We start from the raw sequence: 21,137 nt of genomic DNA on the forward strand, positions 1-21,137 counted from the left end.
TCTTTTTGCTTTAGTTATGGATGAGTTGACGAGAACTATTCAGGATGACGTGCCATGGTGTATGCTTTTTGCAGACGATATAGTGCTAGTGGATGAGACTAGAGAAAAGGGTTAATACAAAGTTGGAGATTTGGAGAAAAGCCCTTGAATCTAAAGGATTCCGGATAAGTAGAACCAAGACATAATACATTGAGCGTAAATTTAGTAACAGTAACAATGAAAGTAGAGGAGAAGTGAAGATTGAGAACCAAGAACTGTCTAAAAGTGAACACTTTCATTATTTAGGGTTGATTATTACAATAGTGGAGGAGATTGATGCAGATTTGGCCCATAGGATTAAGGCGAGATGGTGTAAATGGAGAAGTGCGTCTGGGGTATTGTGCGATAAACGAATATCTACTAGACTTAAAGGTAAGTTCTATAGAACAACTATTAGACCAGCGATGTTGTATAGGACAGAGTGTTGGGCAACCAAGAAACAACATGTAGATAAGATGAGTGTGGTTGAGATGAGAATGCTAAGGTTGATGTGTGGCAAGACTAGACAGGACATAGTTAGGAATGAGTGTATTCGAGAATGGGTAGGAGTAACACCGATAGAAGATAAGTTGAGAGAGAATCAATTGAGATGGTTTGGTCATATTCAATGTAGACCAACAGAGGCAGTAGTGAAGAGATGCGATGCTGTAACGGTAGATGGAAGTGTTAGGGGGCGGGGTATGCCTAGATTAACGTTGGTTAGCATTATAAATAGAGATATGAATCTACTTAATTTGACTAACGAAATAGCCTTGGATAGGGCTGCGTAGAGAAGAAGGATTCATGTAACCGACCCCATTTGATGGGACTTAAGGCTTAGTTTGGTTTAGTTTGGTTTAATGCTTCAAGGCTTGTCTCTCATGCCTTTCCAAGTTACCTAACCTTTTTAAGTCCTTGCCTACTTGGTCATGGCTTTAACTTTCCTGATTGCAACCCTCATATCTTATGACGAGACATTGATTCATTTAACGATCCATAGGATTTGAGCCAGACCAAAGGACATCAATGGATGACCTTTATCCCATGTATGGGGATGAGATCCAACTCCTATTGGGCCATGTTTTTATGTTGGCTGGTTTAACCCTCAGCCAGCTTACTTTGCACTAATAGATTGATCGTTTGAAGTAACTCAATGTTGGTTTCTTTTGGCTTTTAATGTTTTATTGGTTTTTAATGTTTCTCTGATTTTCACAGATCTAGTCTTGACAAGAACATATATGTTCTAATGAAACTCTCATCTACGTGGAAAAATGCCCTGTGTTTGAAATGTGTAGAGCATATTTATTCTGGGTGTGACCTACAGCACCACACCAAGTTTAAGTTTACATAACAGCATTAAAATTCTTGGCACTTTTTCTTAGTATATTTTATGGGTACATAGCAATTTTGAAAGAATATTGTTAAAAGTGATAAACTACTGAAGGAAGTTTTTGAAATGTCTAGTATCATTGAATCGTAGAGTTACTTGTCATCAATCAGGTTCTCATCTAGTTATGTTTTTATTTATTACGATGCATGGACCATTCAATATACCAAATCCCTGTTTTCACATTGAAACCCTAGCTTTCCTTGTTGGTTGTTAATAGTTATGGAAATATTTCATAATTAATCCAGATTTAAGGCTTACCTGATGCTAAATTACTTTGTCACATGAATTCATCCCAAAAGGTCAAGGCTAGATTATTAATTTCTCAAGCCCATGATAAAGAGTGTTATTTGTTGGAAATTTTGTATTATTTGCCTCTTTTGTTTAGAATTGATATGAATTCATGTTTGCTTGTGCTGAAAGGAGTCATGGTGAGGAAAGGAAAGAGAAAAGGAAGGTTCACTACATGTAATCGTAGAAGATTGAACCACAGAACCAACACTGATGCCAGATCGTGGGCAAATCTCCTTGGTGATATGCTTGGTATGATCTCAAAATGGCTGAATTTCATAGACAACCTCTCGTTTGGTGGTGTCTGCAAGTCATGGAGTTCTGTTTCTGTTGCTCACAAGGAAAATTTCTTGGCATCTCAACCTCCTCTGATTTTCCTCGTAGTTGTATATGCTAAGCAAGCCTTTTCCTTGTACAACATATTTGATAAAACGAAGTACAAGACAATGCTGCCTAATCTGGTGGGTAGGACTTGTTAGGGATTCTCGTGTGGATACATCATACTGCAAGATAAAAAATTGAAACTGGATGCCATAAATCTTATTACAAGAGAGGAACTCCATTTCCCTATTCTACCTGAATACTTCAAACATTTCTTCTTACCTGAATTTCGCACCATCCTTGCTTACTCAACCATGCTTTCAGAATTTGTGCTGGTGTTTGTTCAGAAGCCTGATATTTTTGTCAAGGTGGAGGTGAGGATTGGACTGTCTACTCTTTTGCTGACAAACCATGGTTAATCATGGGTCTAGCTGTTTTTAATGGTAAAATTTATGTTTTAACCGATTGTGCTGGAATTGGAATTTTTAAATTGTGCCCTAATCCCACCTTGATGTTGCTGGATGTCAAGGGCACCCCTAGTTTGAGCACTCTGTATTTGCAGTTAGTGATTTTAAATGAGGAGTTGCTAATGCTTGATAAAATGCATTCAAACCCTCTGACTTACAAGCTGGACTTGACAAATATGGAATGGGTGAGGGTGGAGAGACTGGGAAACACGGCATTGTACATGCACAAAAACCAAAGCGCTATAATAAGTAACCCATCCCGGGGGGGGGGGGGAACAGTAGCTCCATATATTACATGGACGGTAAGCGTTGTGAAAAAGAGCCCAGGGTTGAATATAGGTCTGTCTTTTTGTACTTTCCTCCTCAGAGCCAAGACAAAAATCTTCTTCAGGATGACATATCAGGTTCTGATTGATGCAGGGAGAGATCTCTATACTTATTTGTGTGCTTACTTGTTTTGTTCTTTTCTTTTGAGGGAAACTTTTCTTTTAAAAGTCTTAAAACTAGTAGATCAAACTTTGTTGAAATTTTCTTGCTTCTGAACTCTTTTTGCTATGCTATAGCATGAACTCAGCCTGTTGTGTCTTACACACATGAATGCTTAATAATTCAAGTTGTTGGTATATTTGCTGGTTAGTTTTTATCATGAATTTATATTATTCATGATACAATCTTTGTTGCTTCAATGCCTCTACAGGATTGGAAATTTGGATCCTATAATTAGGTGGGATCTACCACCATGAAAGTTCTTGTTAGTCCAAATTGTCTTTTATAGGACTATTATTATGTTTGTGCATGTGACATGTGTCTTTTTTAAAATGTGGCGCTAAATGAATAGCGTAATCAATCACGCCCATCCGCTGAAGAGGTGAGCAATTGATTACATTGATCGAGTTGATGACCCCAGGACTCTTGTCCAGTGGTCGGGCACTTGCACGGCCAGCTCACTAGTGGGGTTTCAGTACCCCTTCGATTAGTACATGTGTATGATATATATGTATGATGTTTTTTGGCAGGTCCCAAATAAAATGGTTCATTTATCAGTTGGTGGAGCAATTATCTTTTTTCCACCACAAATCACCCAAATTTTAATTATGTTAATTGATAACACCAGAGGCTTCAGTAATGCTTCTTGCCATCCCACAAGGGGAAGCAAGCATAACTTGTAGGAAGAAGTGCTTTCCCATTATATCAAAAGCTCTTGATCCTGCAATTACTATCATAGCAAGTCATAGGTTCACGTCTTCTGGAAGCATGGATTGTTTGCAGGCAGGTGCTGAGGGCGCTGGTGTTAGTGTTGTACCTTTCAAGAAAATAAAATTGTAGGCGTTGATAGCATTAGTGCTTGGGTCAACATCATGTTGTGGCAGAGACCCAGTTTGGGATCCTAGACTGAGTCACATTTGGTTGTGGCACTGGTACTATACCCTTTTAAGGAAATAAAATTGCACCCTAACTACCAGCTATAGCTTTTGGTATAATGAGAGAGCTTTGGTATAATGAGAAAGCGTTTGACTATACAACTAAATTGCACTGGCAAGGACAAAGACAACCTATCTATTGGGCAAAATTTACCTAAATTATTATTATCACTATTAATTATTGTAATCACTATTATAAATTTTTCATTGGTAATACTGTTTGTTTTAGACAATTATCTGTAGGGCATAAACTTGTAACAAATCTTATTTCCAAGTTTCAACTGTAACGACTATATAATTGGATCTTGAATTTTGTAGGAGTTTACAAAAATGAAAGAAAAAGCGAGGACAAAATTAAAATAAAAATTAATTTTTACTTATTTTTACTTTCACTTTCTTTTTTCTACACAAATTCCTCAATAATAAGATCCAAACATAATCTAAAATAGTCTTCACTTTCATCCAAGACAACATGCAGCTCACTAACGAAATTCTCTGTTATAGACAAAAGAATGGAAAAATTTTGCCTCCATAAATCTCTTCACAAACACAAGATGCAACACAACATAAAGACTTGAACCCACACATTATAGCATGATATATGTAGCAGAGTTTAGCAATTTGTTGTCTCACCACCAATCACAATCTCAGAAAAAGAAAAAAGGATCTAACAGTACAAAGACAGTGGATACCATCCAGAAAATTTTGCATTCAACAACAATACTAACCAGATCAGGATTCAAAAAGAATAACGTACATTTATACGAGTCACTTATTTCTATGTCAACTGAAAATTTGACCCTTCCGGTCACCCACATCAACGTGGACAAGTTGAACCGATTCATTGCAGCAGAAGAAAAATAAAACATAGTTTGCTTTATAAGATAATTATTGCCAATGCAAGTCATTCCACAAGCATTATACTAGGGGGAAAAAGAGGAGATTTAGTTGACAACATCGAGCGCCAGCTTACGAGACTTTAGACAAGAAAAGTGGGATTTAATGGCGTTTATTTAACAATGTTTAAAAAAATGCCTCTGTTTTTAATATTTAACGACGTTTTTATAAACGTTGCATTTCTTGTGAGTAATACGACACCGTTTTTAATTTCAGAAATCGTTCGAATGTTTTTTTTAAAAAATATATGAGAACATAAATAGCGTATTCACTCTCAGTCTCCCTCTCTCGCTAAACCCTTGATTTCACTCTCTCTCGCTTCATTGTTGTAGAACCGCAGCTGAACCCCTTTGTATTTGCAGATCGATTCAAGTAATATTCACTCTCAGTCTTGCTCTCTCTCTCTCTCTCTCTCTCTCTCTAAACCCTTGATTTCACTTTCTCTCGCTTCAAACGCTTTCGTTTCAAAGACAACCCTTCATATTTGTAGAACGGCAGCTGAACCCCTTCATATTTGCAGATCGATTCAAGTATTTGTAGATCGATTCAAGCCTCTTCTCTAGTTCGTGTTCGAGTTCGCAGCTCTTTCTTCATAGTAAGTGTTGATCAGTCTTATCTCTATCTTCTTACTGACGGAATCATTCGATTCAAGTATGCTAGGTTTCATCTACTTTATCATTCTTAGATAAGATTGATGATCTGTTGATTCGATTCAAGTATGCTAGGTTTCGATCGAAGATCTATTGATCGATTGAAGATCATAATGTGTATTGTTGATGTTAAAATTGAACACAAAATAAATAAAAACATACATATATATGAATAGATTGACAAAATTTTTTGTCAAAAATCTCAATAAGAAATTCTGTAACTTTTTATATATTCATATGGATTAAATGTTGAATTATGTATCAAATGAGTACGGCCAAGTCCAAAAACTAGCTATGTTTGCTTAAAACAACGGATTGGAATTCACTAAAGTAATGGTTTCACTTAATAGTTTATTAAATTGTATTATTTCAGCCGTTTGATTTTTTATTAGAGTGCTTGTCCAAGCTCTCTTCAACTAATAGATTTGTTTGATGATGAGAAATTTGTAGCAATTTGTGATGCTGCATCATAGCCCTTTTAAGACTTCATTCATGAAGAAAAATAGAAGATATTTTGAACCATTTGAGTGAGTTTCTTTTATCTTTTATCCATAATAAGTTGTTGGAAACTTCTGACTTTATCATCCTAATAATTTGAAGGTGTAGACACCCCATTAAATATGCATACCCTGTATATAAACAAGTTTTGTTCTGCCTGGTCATTAATATGCCAAGACTTCAAGCAGTGAAGACTCCAAGAATGTATATTCATCTAAGCTTCTCTATATGCATACCGTGCATCTTTTTTTTTTTTTGTAGGGTAGTCGAAGTAAAAAAAAGAAGATAAAGAGGCCAATTATTTTTATTTTTGTATTTGCAGTTATGCTATTTAGCTCTAATTTGTTCAAACATTTTTACGTGAAAGGTTCTCTCAAATTGTTGGAAGCCCATATTACATGGCACCAGAGGTGCTCAAGCGGAATTGCGGACTACAAATAGATATTTGGGCACCAGAGGTTCTCTGAAATTGTTGAACTAGAAAGGTTCTTTGAATTGGTTTTGCTGCCAACCTGAGTCATCAGGAGTATTTCCTCAGTTTTTTCTTTCCAAAGAGAAAGATAACCCAACATTTAGATCGCTTTCTTTGAGTGGAGTGCGCGGCTTTTTTTGGTATTGGCACTGCTGTCCTTTTCAAAGGGTCTTCTTCTTGTGCCTCAATAGAGTGAAGTTCAATAAAAAGGTTATTTTATCCTTCTTGCTGTTTAAGGCTTTGTTTTTGATCTCAGAGGCAACCCAATACTCTTGGGGGCTGTTAAACAAAATAAATAGTGATTATCACTGTATGATGGGTAGTTTGATCAAAGACGTAACTATTTTCTAGGTGGGATTCCTGTTTGTATAGAAGGGGCAAATTGGAAGGGAAGTTTATTTTAATGACGTGAGATAGGCATCCCACATGTAAATGAAGACTGCTCATTGCAGTTTCGAATATACAGTTTCTTTCATTTGTTCTCCACATTTCTTGATCACTAAGGTGAGATGAGCTCTTAGGCTGATCTTATGTAGATGTGCAGGTACATTTGATGTGCCCATATTTAGCACTTTCTAGTGAATAATACGCATTTAAACAGCATGGACTTAATTTTTTCATGCTTGGTATGGTTCAATAATGGTCAAAAGTAATGCACTCAACAAAGTTTTTTCATAAGATTTAGATTTTAGAGCCATGGTCCCTCTGAACAAGTGCAAGACTTGTCACCCATGCATGCTGTAAGCACCAATTTTGGATGATCTTTTCTGACAAGGTGCACTGTTGATAATATTATGGATACATCAGTAGGTATTTTAACTTTTATACTAACGAGTTGATGAACCCCCCTTTCGTTTTTTTACAGATATCTCTCACTAGATTCAACACTTGTAAGGGCTTATGGTTTTATAGATGTTGATTTTGATATAGAGTCATCTTCCATGAAGCACACAAGAGGCTCATTTTACCTTTTTATACCTGAGGTAACCTTATATTCTTTTCCACATTTATTCTTGTTACTATCCTGTGCTTGCATTTCTTCTCTTCCATACCATGTCTATTATTATCCATTGAAAAGTAGTTTACATCTATGTTTTGGTATATGTCCATTTCATTTTAGCAAAGAATTGGGATTTAGATTCTGTTGGGTTGTGTATTTTTTTTGTTCCTCAGCAGAGAGCTGCTCTGCACATGTATATTGAAATGAGAATACTTTTCAACAGATTGAGTTAGATGAACTTGAAGGTATATCTAATTTAGCTGCAACATTGGTATGGGATGACTCTTCCCTTTGTACATTTGAGGAGGCTGTTCAATCTTACGAGTTAGCTCTCTACTAGGTATTCCAAGGTTCTAATCTCTCAGTCATCCTTTCCCTTCTTTATTTTAGATTCAACTAGTACAAAAGTTAAGACAGGACCAATGTTCTGCAGACAATATTTATCCGGAACTAAATTATTCTTAGAAGAGTAGAAATACTTTAAGATTTACTTAAAACTGCTTTATTTTTTTTATTTTTTTTGATAAATAAATCTGCTTTATTTTTAACCTGCTGACAATGATGATCCGACAATGTCTTGGATAGTTAAAGTATGCTAAGATTCATATTGGCAAGAGTTTCAAATGAGAGATTCATATTTTCTTGTCATCTTATGTACTTTTTCTTTTGGGGTTTAATATCTCTTTTCAGGCCACTCATCAGTTTTGGCCCACCACAGAGAAATGTCATAACAAATGCATCAGTTCTGCTCTTAGAAAGTTCAATGTGATGGAGGATAAAAACACCTACATTGTATAGGTTCTTCATTTTTGTACTTTATTTAGGGAGTCAATTATATATCTGGAATTCTTTTAAAGTAGTTGCAGTCTTTGAGTGTTCTCTTCTTTGTTATTGAACACTGCATTGTGTTTTCATGTTGATAGTTGCCCTACTTCTACGACATTGATCTTGGGAATGACACTATGGAAGTGGTATCTCCTTTAACCTGGTACTTCTTTATCCTTCAAGTACTTTAGCTCTTACTTTTGATGGGGTGGGATTTTTTGCAATTATGTACTGTATTATTTCTGTCAAGACTCTTGTTATGACAACCCATCAATGTTTGCTCTATCTAGTATTATAATTACTGTTGGAAAAAAATAGTTAAAATGAGCTAGTTAAAAATAGTCCAATAAGCATGACCAAGTGGCGGCTGTTCCTGCAGATTGATTAATCCTTCCAGATTCACCGTAGTTATGGGAGTATGCTTGAAGGCGAGGCCGATGAACTTAAGGTATTACTTTTTCTTTGAGCATAAGAAATCTCTCTGGCAATATGTACTTCTAGATTTTAGTTCTAACTTTTGTTTTGGAAATCAAGCAAATACATAATATTTGCCAATCAGTCTTTCAATTTCTCTAATAGTTGAAGTGAACTTATTCAGTGCATATAAAATGATGTTGCAAATTGAAAGGAGATTTTCCAGAAACTTTGAGATATATCGATTAAGTTTATTTATGGAATCAACTATGCACTATAGTACACACGTGGCTTATTTTTCATTGTAAAGTTGCTAATCGGACACATTATTTTATCTGATGGAAAAGTTTTTCTATTTTAATTCTAAATATTTTATCTTTCTACTTTGACCGACAATCTTTCTTAGTGCTTGAAATTTTCCTGTTTCTGTATTGGGAAAAGTGGTATGGTTGAATTGAAATCTAAGAAGCATGGATATGGGTTTGAGTATGGACACATATACAACACGATACATAAAATTTTCCTGTTTTTGCATTGAAAAAAATGGCAATGTTGAATTGCAATCTAAGAAGAAAAGGTACGGGTATGAGTACGAACACAAACACAGATACCGCATGATACATACATGCACATTTTTGAAGTTAAGAACTAGCTACTTCTTTAGAATATGTTCTAAAATGTGATCCTTGTATGTTTTGGTTGTGATTTTTTGTTATTGGTCTTGCTTTGGTTCTGCAACTATTATGCATGTTCATACAAATGTGTATACATGTTTACTCCAATTCTGATTTATTTATTCTTTGTTTTAGAGAGTATTCTTGGAAGGGAATCTGTACCTTTTGGTGATTACAATGATTGTCTCAGTATTTCATTCCATATTCAACTTCTTGGCATTTAAGAATGGTAATGGCAATCATTTATGCATCTTCTATGATGATCTTTATGGGAATTATAGCTTGTTAATTAATTTTTGGTTCTTTACAGATATTCAGTTTTGGAACAAAAACAAATCCATGGATGGATTATCTGCAAAGTCAGTTATTGTGAGCTTCTCATGTCAGCTTATCTGCAAAGTCGGTTATTATGGTTTGTCTCTATCATATATGCTGAGAATGTTGTATGGAGTTAAAAATATAATTACAGTAACTGTATATATTCATGGACTTAGGTCTTTGCACTAATTGGATCCCCTTGATGAATCTCTAATGCTCAAACCTGTCCCTGGAGTAGATGATTCTGAGTAACTGAATACAGTATAATTTCCTGGAATTTTATTTTATTTTTCACGAAAAGGTTGATATGTGCTTGTGTGAATTTAGCTGTGATCATATCGGGACTGCCTTCCTAGCATTGTATCTACATCAATGCCCAATTTACATATTCATTGGATTGTAAGTAATTCCCCTTTAAGTTCTATCACAAGCATCTTTTTTCCCTCTTTTTTCATCGGTTGGGGGGTTGGTAGGGCTGTTAGGTAATCATCAACTATTTGTTCCCTGAACTGATGTATTCAACTGAGCTTCACTTGTTCTCTCACATTGTCATCACATTATCCTTTAATGGCTAAATAGGATAAACAAGAACGACATACTTGTTAACTGTGTACTTCAAGTTGCACCTGAGTACATAAACACCACTTAATAGGGTTCAATTTGTGTTTGTGATTTTTTCATCAGCTCACCTATGCTCTTCTCCAATCTCTCTCTCCCCCCCTGTGTGTGTGTGGATGTGTCTTTTATCAGCATATAGAATTGAAGTTTCATCCACATTTCCATACATTTGCCTCCCAAATTTACAATAGCTGATCACCACTTCTCTTTGATTTCTTTGATGAGGTGATTTATTTTTCATTGCAAATAAATATCTTGCTGTGGATGATCTGGCAGGATTCTTTTATCACAATTTGACCCCTGAGGAACTTACAAGAGTTCACGAATACAACTTTGACCACCCTGGTGAGTTTTGCATCTGGAATTTGATGATTGCATTCTTTGGTATTGCTCGTTTTCTAACATGAATTTTTAGTTGATTTTTCAATTTCTTCTTAATCCTAAACAAAAAATATTTTGGAGTCAGTTCTGTGATTGTTTCTGGATTCAGACACAGAGAATGTTGTTGGCAACATATATTCTTCACCATATTGGTATGTAGTGCTATAGTTGAGAATTTTGAGATTAATGATAATTTTGATGTTTGATTGTAAATAAGTTTGGCTTTATCTCGTATTCTTTTAAAATTATTGTCTTTTCTGATTGGATTATTTGGTTGGAAGTGTAAAACATACTGATAACAAGAGTTGAATTTAATGGAAATTGATGTATTTGCAGCAGCAATAGCCAGTAGCAGAGGCTACTCACTACTCGGTCCTTTTCAATCTTTTTGTTAATGGGTTTGCTTGGTTTGGTTTAGAGTCCTCTTCAATGGGTTTTCACTTTCTTTGACTCTTTCCCTCCATTAATTTGACATTTCAATGCAAAATGTGTGTGTAAAGAAACCTTAACTGTAGGGCTTTTTTTTTTTTTTTTTTCTTTTTCTTCTTTTTTTGGTTGATAATGTGGCTGCATTTCTTTGTTGTTTGAGGCCTTTTGACTCTTGTGAATGGTGGGTTGTTGTTGTGATGAAGTTTGTTTGAGTAGGATTTGAGAGGTTTTAGCTGGGGAAGAAGCTTCAAAATGTTTGGGTTTTCTCGCAGACGAATGAAGATTGGGAGGTAAATCCCTACCCATACTCTTGGGTATATACATGAATATATACTCCTATGTTCACATAATGTTATGCATATATAGCTATGGAATTTGGAAAGGTATGGTAGTTGTGTTGAATGTGAAACTATGTTGGTTAGTGTGATTAGTTCTGAAGACTCTGAATAGGATAGAAGTTGATGAATTAGAAGCTTTATGAATTTGAAACCAACAAATTAGTTAGAATAGACTGCTTTCACTTTTTGTGTTAGTCCTAATCTTCTTAGATTTTTCTTAAATTTTGTATCTCATAATAACTCAATATCTTTTTATTTATTTATTATTTTTTTTATGGAACTTTATATTTTTATTATCAGATTTGGGTTCTAATGATGAGAAGTTTGGGATGTGCATTGAGATAAATAATTTTAAAATAAGAAATCGGCACTTGGGCGCTCATTGTCTCTATGGTAGTCACAATTTCATTATTTTCTTATTGAAGGAGGTAGTAATTGCCGTGGGTGGGAAGTGGTGAAACCGTTGTAGTGGTGGTGGAGGAGGTGGTAATTGTGGTGGTTGTAATCACCCCCTTCCCCTTCTTTGTTGGGTTGGGTTTCCTAATTTGTGGGATTTATTTTCTTTTTCCCTGTGCTGAAATTCTTCTTATGCAAAGATAGATGTTTAGTCTGCTTTAGAAACTAATCGTCAGATACATTTTTAATGCTTCAAATTCTGATAAATGAGATAGTCCTATGTTTGTTTATGGTTGTGAGCTAGTTACTCATACTTGGTATGGGCTAGTTTTGTGGCTTTGTTTTTATTATTATTATGTTTTATGTTTGGCAAAGACCGAGAGGATTGAAGGCCATGGGAAGCAGCATGGAGAGTGATTCAGAATGACGGTGAATGATGGATGGGGCTTACCTTTGGATTTTTATTTTTCTTCTTTTTTCTTTTTTTCCTCTGATCTGACTTGGGGGGGGGGGGGGGGGGGGGGTTAATGTTATTTTGTGACTTTGTAAACAAAGTAGTAATTTTTTGATTAAGAATTGTGAATTCAATTTTTGGATATGTTATTTTGTGGGTAATGGTGATTGGATATTAAATTTAATGGAAAAGTGAATTAATGTTGCATTTGCTATTTGAATGGGAGTTATTATTTCATATTAGTGCTATTCAATTTTATTACAGGCATTATTTTAGTTCAATCACATAAAATTAGCATAATTTCAACAAAAAAAGAAAAGAAAAGAAGATAACATTTCTAAAAACGTTACAATCATGCTAGCGGTTTGAATTTCTAAAATTAAAAAAATCTATGACGGCGCTTTAAAAACGTCGCTCGCTGATGTCACAATATTGTTAGGGATAGGACATTTGGCAGCGTTTTTAAAAACACTGCCTATGGTAATATATGGCGAACATCATTTGTCGACGTTTGGTACTAAACGTCGTAAAAATAAATAGCGACGTTTTTTGTACCTATAGCGGCGTTTAAAAACCTATAGCGACGTTTTTTAAACGCTGCTAAATGTACATTTTTCAGCAGGGAAGTCAAATGTAATTATGTCAAATTTGTGATGATTAAAAATGGACTTGAGATGTGGATCATATCATGTAATACAATATTAACTCATAAAATAATAAATAAAATATAATTACAAAATGTAATTATTCTAATTATGTTGAATAAAATGAAAGAACAAACCTCTAATGGGAAATATTTCAATTTAATAATAAAAGATATAATGGTAATAAATCAAACCAAGTCAAATTAAACCAAGTTTTAAATCCCATCAAATGAGATCGACTAAAAAATATAATACTAATCTATTTAAAAAAATAAGAGTTTAAGAAGTGATCATTTATAATTTTATTGTTTGAAGGGTACAATGTTATAAGTTCAATAAATTATTCATTCTTTAATTGGATTAATTTGATTGGTAAAGAATATGATTCTAAATTTTATGGCTAAGCATTCCAAACTAAGCTCCAAATAGGTCAGGTGGAATCTATAATTATTAATCTTAGGACTTTGGAATTTACTTGTTTATTGGTGGAGAAAAAATAGTTTTTTTTGTGTGAAAGATATTTGTTAGGTACCAGTTTAAAAATATGTTTATTTGTTTTTGGTTTTTTTTTTTCCGTCTTGTTCTTCTTCTTTTATGGGTTTTGTAGTGCTATTATTCAATGTGTTCTAAGGGCACCTAGACTAAAAAGATCCTCATTAAGGGCTGGTTTGGGATATTTTAAAAAGTGTATTTTTTAATTTATTGACTTATATGAGTTGGGTTTGGATTGAATTTAATGTAATGTGTTAGAGATGTGATGTAATTTAAATAAGATAATGACTTTTTAAATTTTATATTATTTAGTAGATGCCAAACTTGAAAGTACGAAAAATTCAATGTTTAATAAAAAATACCATTGTGACAAAAATAAACAATTTAAGTGGGAATTTCTATTTTAGACATTAATTAGATATGAAAATTATAAAAATAAAAATAAAAAACTCAAACCGATTGGACATAAAGGAGTGATTTAAAAAGTTAATTAAAAATTAATTTTTTAATTTTTTTAATTTTTTTTTTTTTGTCCTTTTGTGCCTGAGCCTAGCCTAATTTTGTGCCTAAAAATTTGTTTTTGTATACCGTGGTATTACAAAGCTCATCTAACAAATTTATATTTATATATAAATAAACATTTCTAAACTAAAAATTAAAAATTAATAATAATTTTATAATTAACACAAAATTTAATATTTAACTTTATTCTTAGGTATAGACTAAGTTAAGTATACTTTTCATTTTTCATTTTTCATTTTTCAGTGTATATTTTTTATTTAGAAAACAAAATTAAGTAAAATATATATGTACATAAATATCTATTTTGAATTTTTTTTTTCACTTAAATAAAAATAATTAGAAGCAACTATTCTTTTATAGAGTTCCAAGTAGAGGTCAAAGTTGTGTCTCATCTTGAATGGGGCTGCAAATAATATTCTCTAGATTTAAATATCAATTTCAAACTATTAACAAAAACAAATTAAAATAAACACCAATCCAGTCTCACGAATTAAAAACTAATGTCAATCTCAAACGCTAGTCTATACCATGATTTTGTATGAAAAATTTATGTTTCCAATTACTTTATCGTTTTATACTCTGGTAGCTAATTTTCTTTTCCCAATTCTATTGAAACATATCTTGAAACCATTACACATTAAAATTTTAATAAATTATAATGGTAAAAAATAAAAATATTGATATATCCACTAGTTAATGTATTAATTAGTATATCAATTGATGATATGACATATTTTAAGAGGTTTTTGATATTTGTAATTTGTATAGTGAGTGGGGTTAATAATAATGTCATAACTAATGTTGATACATTAGTTAGTACATTAATTAGTGTATATAGTATAGCGATCCCGGTTTTTACCTGACTTTTGTGATGTTCCGAGCTCGAGTTTAATGCTTTCATATTGTTGTCTATCTCTTTCTTCCCTTGTATACCTTTGAAATTAGTCTTTGGGTTGTTGTGGTTGTGTTTGGAACATGTTCGTTACTTAGTTTTCAAACTTTGTGTTGTCCAGATTTTTGATCTTACGCTCGAGCAGCCTTTCTTGTGCTTGAGCGGGATATCTACATTTTGGTCCTTTGCTCGAGCAGCATTTCTTATGCTCGAGCGGGGGTTGCAAACTCTCAGTACTCTGCACTTCTGCAAAAGTGCTAGAGGAATGTTTTTTACGCTCAAGCGGCGTTTCATACGCTCGAGCGGGTGTGCACTCAAGCGGCTATTTTGGTGCTCGAGCGGTTAGTCTGTCGTCTGCAAAAGTTCTGAAGGTGTGTATTATGCACTCAAGCAGGCCTCTTCTTGCACTCGAGCAGAACAAATCTTTGTGTTTGACGCTCGAGCATGAAACCCTCCGCTTGAGCGGACTGCGCGTATATCAGATCGCGAAAAGCACTTTTTACATCACTTTTTCATATATTTTCAGCCAAAACCCTAAAGTTGAGACCCTCTCTCTCTAAAATACTCCCTCTTTACATTTTGGCCTAGATCCTTTGATCTCTTCACCTTACTTCCGTTGATAAAAAGGTGGAGCTTCTCAAGATCTTCTCTTTGAACCAATTAGAGTTGGATTCCGGCACTTTTGGGGTTTCTCTCTTACTTGGCTCATCTTCTCTCTTTGAGGTAGGGATATTCTACACTTTAATATAATTTTTAACCTAGGTATTTGTCATTTTGTATAAATGTCGGAATTTGGAAGGATTTGGGTGAAGCTAGGGTTTGGGTTTAAAATTTGAAAGAAGGGTTTTCTACATTGGGCTCCATAAATGTATATGGGGTATTGAATATGAGGTTACTTGAGTTAAAATAGTGAAATTTGGCCTTGGGGTTGATATTTGGAAAAAAGGGAAAGTTTGCCCTAAATTGTGTTGAATAATTATTTTGTACAAATAATGAAATTGATATGAGAAATATGAAATTAAGTGGATGTATAAATGAATGGTGTAGTTGGAATTGTTAAACCACTCACCTATGAAAATTTGATAAATTATCTGTTGTAATGATTGTATATCTGTTTAAAAATATCTGTTTTGGGCTATCAGTAGAGGATAGCTATGATTGTTGTAGAAACTGCATAAGAATTATGTGAATTGAAACTAATCATCTAATTATGTCATTGAATATGATGGTATGTTAGATACATTGAATATGTGAAATTGATTGTCATTGAATATGACGGTGTCTTAAATAGATTGTATATGTATCTTGTTTGGGAGAAGAAAGGGGATGTACTCTATGTTTGGGAGAAGAAAGGGGATGTACTCCATGTTTGGGAGGAGATAGGGGATGAACTCCATTGAAATTAAGTTGGCAGAGAGTCTAGGGTGAAAGTCCCGTAATCATTGCATACATGGGTGCTGATCTCACTGACAAATTTTTTGTAAAATGGCAAGTTTGAAGTGCCTATGTGATTGTTGTGATGATTGAAAGCCCTTGAGTTGTAATCTCAGTTGAGTCATCCGAAGAGCTATAATCTTGGTCTATGAATTTAAAGGAAATGAATTAAATTGAAAGGAATAGAAGGAAAAGAATTGAGATACGGATATCAATATCGTTTACCTATGTGGAGAATGTGTATTGTCATAAATATTGAATGTGAATATATACTTGACATTTATATCTTAGTTAAATCTCATATAATGTGCTAGTTTATTTTTACTGGGCTTTGGCTCACCCTACTTGGGAAACCATCTTCAGGTACTAGTAACATGCCACCTCCAAGGACATAGCTTGGGAGGACTAAGGGTTGAAGGCTCTATTTTATTATATTTACGTTTAAATGTTTATTTAAGTTGAGGGTTTTACATGTATAGAGCTTAGGACTTTTTCTTTTGTTGTAACCAAGTGATATCTTGGAAAGATGTAAGTCCGTAGGGTTGAAGGCTCTATTTATTTTAATTATCATTAACTTGTATTATATGTTGTAGATTCAGGATGAATATTTATGAATATATAATGCATGTAATATCTTTTTGTAATAGAAACTCTAATGAATGAAGTATATCATTTTATTATGTTCATAGATCTTATGGAATGAATTATTTGTATTATATTTTAGGGGCGTTACATGTAGCACCACCGAATTGTAAATATTTTGAATCAGAAAAGGGTTTTGTTATGCATTAAATCCTCTCAACTAACTCCACTATCATAATAAATTAAAAAGATTTTAATTGTGTTTTTCCTAAAGACCAAATTACCCTTTCTTCAATTCTTTTTATTTTAATATTTTTATATACTTTTTGCGATGAATTTTTGTAAACATTTTTTTTCAGCATAAATGACATTTCTTGATTTTTTTTATAATTATTTTTGAATGACATTTATTTTCAATCATAATTATACTATATGGTGTAAAGAAAATGAATCTAAAAAATAAAATAAATATTTGTTTTAAAAAAAAAAATGAACCTAAATTTCAGGCTCTTGGTAATGTTTACGAGTAATTAAAAATTCAGGGCGTGACAACTTGGTATCAGAGCTAACCGGGTTTGAAAACCTGGAGCTCGTGGGAAGTAGTTTTTACCACAATGGGTTGGCTTCGCTTGGTGAGTACATTTGCATGTAGGAAATATGAGGTGTAGGATACTACGTGTTGCATTGTGTGAGCATGGGTTGAGCTTCTTGAATAGTGCTTGTGGCCGGCTAACTTGCTTTGAGATCTCATTAGAAACACGTCTGATCAACGTGGTTTCTTGTGGGAGTTCTGGGACAGGTGGTCATCCTTGTAGACTTGACTCAATTATGTGGCTTGATGCTTGATGTTGTTTGTGTGTTATGTGATCATGTGTTATGTTGGTTTCATGTTTAGGTAGGGAATGTAAGTGTGCCGAAAAGGAGTTAGAATTTTGTTGACTTATGCTTGATATTGTCATTGATAGGATGTCGGGGCGAGCCAGTAGAGGTCGCGTTGGGACTAGGGGTACTGGTAGGGGCACAACAATTTCAGTAGTGGCCACACCTGTAGCACTGGCTATGGGCGAAGAGATTGCACGCTAGGTAGTAAGAGCAGTAAGGGAGGCTTTAACTTATAATGAGGAAGACGAGTCTCGTGCCCTCAAGATCACCAAGGAGTTCTTTCACAATAACCCACTGGAATTCACAAGAGGAGCAAAATCGTTAAAGGCAGAGAGTTAGTTAGAGCAGGTCACTAAGACTCTTGATATGCTCAGGGTCACAGATAAGGGGTTGAGAGTGTCATTAGCGAGTTTTCTGCTGAAGAGAGAAGTAGGTTATTGGTGGAAGTATGTAAGTTCTACCGTAGGCACCACCTAGGTTGCGTTCACTGAGGCCTTTTGGGCCAAGTATTTTCCTCCTTCCGCTCGAGAAAGATTAAGGAAACAATTTGTGGAGTTGTGCTAAGGTACAACACCTTTAGCCCAGTCTGAAGCAAAGTTCACCAGTTTGTCTAGATTTGCTCCAGAGTTGGTAGCAACTGAGGAGCGACTTTGTATTGAATTCGAAGAGAAATTGCGTGATGAGATCAAATGGAAGGTAGTAGGGTATATGCATAGAAATTATCACACACTAGTAGAAGCGGCGACTCATGTGAAAGCCACCAATCTTGAGGTTGATCAGGATGAAGGAGACCAGGATAAAAGAGAAAGGACCATAATGGCGAGTCCCATAGCTCGAGAGCACACGAGATCTAGTAAAAAGCAAAGGAAAGCTGAATCTCAATCAAAATCCCAGTCACAACCATAATCTAGTTCTGCCTCGTTGGGTTCATTGGTCGGGAGATCAAACCAAACCCAGGTTTCTTCGAGTTAGTCAGGAAATAGAGGACCACATTTTTGCTCTAAGTGTAAGCAGTTGGGCCATGTTAGACGTCGTTGTCCTTCGCGTGGGATGAGTTTGTCTTAGAAGTCCGAGTAGGGACAGGAATAACTTTATGTTTTGGTGGAAATTTTGTGCTTGGTACTGTGATGTAATGTCTTTTGTGCGTAGGACCTTGTGTCTACGAATGTTGTGTATGTATATTCATATGTTTGTCCTTCGAGCTCATCAATGGGGGTAAGTGAGAAATTTTGACATTTATCTATCATGGAAAATATTGTAAGGAATTGTGAGCTTAATTTTGTTGTATAACTGTTTTCATTCATGAATGAAATATGTATTGACTTATAAGCCTTAAGTTGAATTAAAGTGCTTGTTGAAGGTGGAAATTGTGTTGGTATGTCAATGAATGGGTGACGGAAATAATTAGGGGACGGTTGAAATGCACCGGGTAAATGTTGAGAATAATTTGGGAAATGAATGTTTTGTTTCCTTGTGTTGCGACCTGGGATGGCACGGTCAAACCAATTGCTAAGGATTTAATCAAAGTGGTGTTAATGAATAGCTTGTTGATTGTGTGGAAACTAAATATGGACAAGTCATGAGGATGTACTTGGTTTAATGTTCTCAACAACACTTTTGATGGTAAGTGTAATTTTTATGAAAATTTTAGATTTGCAAATGTACTTTGATGATAAACGATATGAGTTGGAACACCATTTAAGAAAGAAAATATATGTATATATATATACATGAACGATTTTTATTATCTTATCTTTGAATGCCGGGTTGTATAAATAATTGAGAATGTTGCTAAGCTTGGCGCGATTTGAAATTGTTTTGACGGACCATATGGTGCAGTGTACCATTGGCTTCTGCTAGTGTCGGCCGAGTTTTTGGTTTAATGGGGGTTTTCCTTCTCTTCCAAATTGGGTATTGGTTGTTCGGTGGTAGTGGTTCGCATTGTTGCCGGTTGAGGAGTTATTGATTTTCCTTGGACGTACTAGTAATTGACGTTGTTCCTTGTCTCTTGGACTCCGACGAGTATGTTAATCGAAAGAGTGATCATGATCTCATCCTTGTAATTTTTCTTGTTTGGGTATTTTTTAAGAGCTGCGATCTTCGATTAGAATCTGGGAATCTATCCCAAATGTGGATCAAGTTGTAGGTTAGAGGTTGTGTTTCCTAGTTGGTTTCATATTACCTTTTGATTGGCCTTCTTCTATTTCGGGGACGAAATTTCTTAAGGTAGGGAGTTTGTAACACTCGCATCCTTTAATCCATTGGAGTGTGTATTTAATTCCCTTATTTTCTTTTTTGGGAGTCTTTGGGGTTGTTGAATGTTGGTTTTGGAGGAGTATAATCCCATTTAAACTCGTTGGAATTGTTCCTTCACACTTGTTTATGTTGAAAAGTTGTTTGGGAGCATGGAAATCTTGTTCTGGGGTCGATACCAATCTTGGTGGTATCGACACTTGTCTTTTGTTGTTGGCCCCAAGGGTCAACACCAATCTGGAAGGGTCGACCCTTGTATGTTGCAAATCTGGAAGTTGCTTGCTAAAATTTAGTGTCGACCCTTCCTGTCTAAGGGTCGACACCTTGCCTGTTGCACAGATTGCTTTTCTTCCTGAAGGGTCGACACTTCTGCCCAAAGGGTCGACACCTGCATGTAATTTTTAACTTTTTGGGCTGGTTTGGGCCTACTTTTTGGGGTTTTTGACTTGTTCTTTTCATTTGACTTTGGAGCTATTATTCTATTATTACCTTGATACTATAAATAGGCTCCAAACATATTTTCATTCACTTTTTCTCCTCTTTCCTCTCTTTCAAATCACGAGTTCTCTTCTCTCTCTCTCTAAAACTCAAGCTTTTTCACTTAAATCTCTAGATCTACTCACCTAGAGTGATCTTTTCACCAGGGTCCTTTGAGAAAGGTTGTAGATCTCGTCAAGAGCTTTCTTTTAACCCGAATAGTTCGTGGTTTAGTCGCCGGTGAATTTTGGATTGTCATCTCATTGCTTCAAGAGGTAGGGGTTTCTAGTTCTCTTTCAATACCCTCATTTATAGATAGATTTGTGGTATTTTCTTTATATAAATACAAAAGTTTATATTTTTATGCATATTGTGATGAATCATGAGATTGGGGGTTAGGGTTGAAGAGAGTTGGGTTTACTTGTTGGGTTATGATCTTGGGTCATGAGTTTAGGTGTAAAAGTAATAGAAGGGTTGGAATAAAATGATTTTTTTGTGAAAAGCTTTAATTTCTCTTAAAAACCTAGTTTGGCCATGAAGATAGATGATGGTTTTGCTTAAATTGATAATAGAATCAGGAAATTAAGGTGTTAAATTACACATGCACAAATTTAATTGAAATTTTAAAGAGTTTGAAAATTTATGTAAAAGTTGCGATTGAGCCCTCAATGTAGATATTTTAAAATATGT

The 21,137-nt window shown here is 34.6% G+C and overlaps 1 protein-coding gene across 38 annotated transcripts; it reads left to right on the forward strand.

Annotated features, from left to right (window-relative positions):
• Positions 1 to 5,061: 5,061 nt before the first annotated feature.
• LOC114308076 (uncharacterized) lies at positions 5,062 to 12,483 on the forward strand. Of its 38 annotated transcripts, XR_014348565.1 has the most exons (14): positions 5,062 to 5,174; positions 5,323 to 5,397; positions 6,318 to 6,632; positions 6,774 to 6,926; positions 7,288 to 7,405; positions 7,646 to 7,762; positions 8,113 to 8,220; positions 8,346 to 8,410; positions 8,627 to 8,695; positions 9,471 to 9,564; positions 9,646 to 9,747; positions 10,548 to 10,616; positions 11,285 to 11,371; positions 12,191 to 12,483. XR_014348565.1 is itself a non-coding variant. In XM_082901774.1 (11 exons), the coding sequence occupies exons 7-11, from the start codon at positions 8,666 to 8,668 to the stop codon at positions 12,202 to 12,204; spliced, it is 309 nt and encodes a 102-aa protein (XP_082757900.1). In that variant the 5' UTR covers positions 5,064 to 5,397; positions 6,318 to 6,632; positions 7,288 to 7,405; positions 7,646 to 7,762; positions 8,113 to 8,214; positions 8,346 to 8,410; positions 8,627 to 8,665; the 3' UTR covers positions 12,205 to 12,321. The 38 variants fall into 38 exon arrangements, 3 of the variants coding, with proteins under 3 accessions (XP_082757900.1, XP_082757869.1, XP_082757836.1); XR_014348495.1 differs by having other exon boundaries at positions 8,113 to 8,214; positions 10,548 to 11,371; XR_014348561.1 differs by lacking the exon at positions 6,774 to 6,926 and having other exon boundaries at positions 7,646 to 7,772; positions 8,113 to 8,214.
• Positions 12,484 to 21,137: the final 8,654 nt, after the last annotated feature.

The sequence above is a fragment of the Camellia sinensis genome, chromosome 1 (assembly GCF_055761805.1).
Source record: "Camellia sinensis isolate YWXY chromosome 1, ASM5576180v1, whole genome shotgun sequence".
NCBI classification, from domain to species: Eukaryota; Viridiplantae; Streptophyta; class Magnoliopsida; order Ericales; family Theaceae; genus Camellia; species Camellia sinensis.

Coding starts and splice junctions, on each gene's coding strand:
- LOC114308076 (XM_082901710.1), top strand. CDS start 8,666: ATGCTTGAAGGCGAGGCCGATGAACTTAAG. Junction 8,696..9,470: donor GCGAGGCCGATGAACTTAAG/GTATTACTTTTT, acceptor TCTTTGTTTTAG/AGAGTATTCTTGGAAGGGAA. Junction 9,748..10,547: donor CTGCAAAGTCGGTTATTATG/GTTTGTCTCTAT, acceptor ATGATCTGGCAG/GATTCTTTTATCACAATTTG.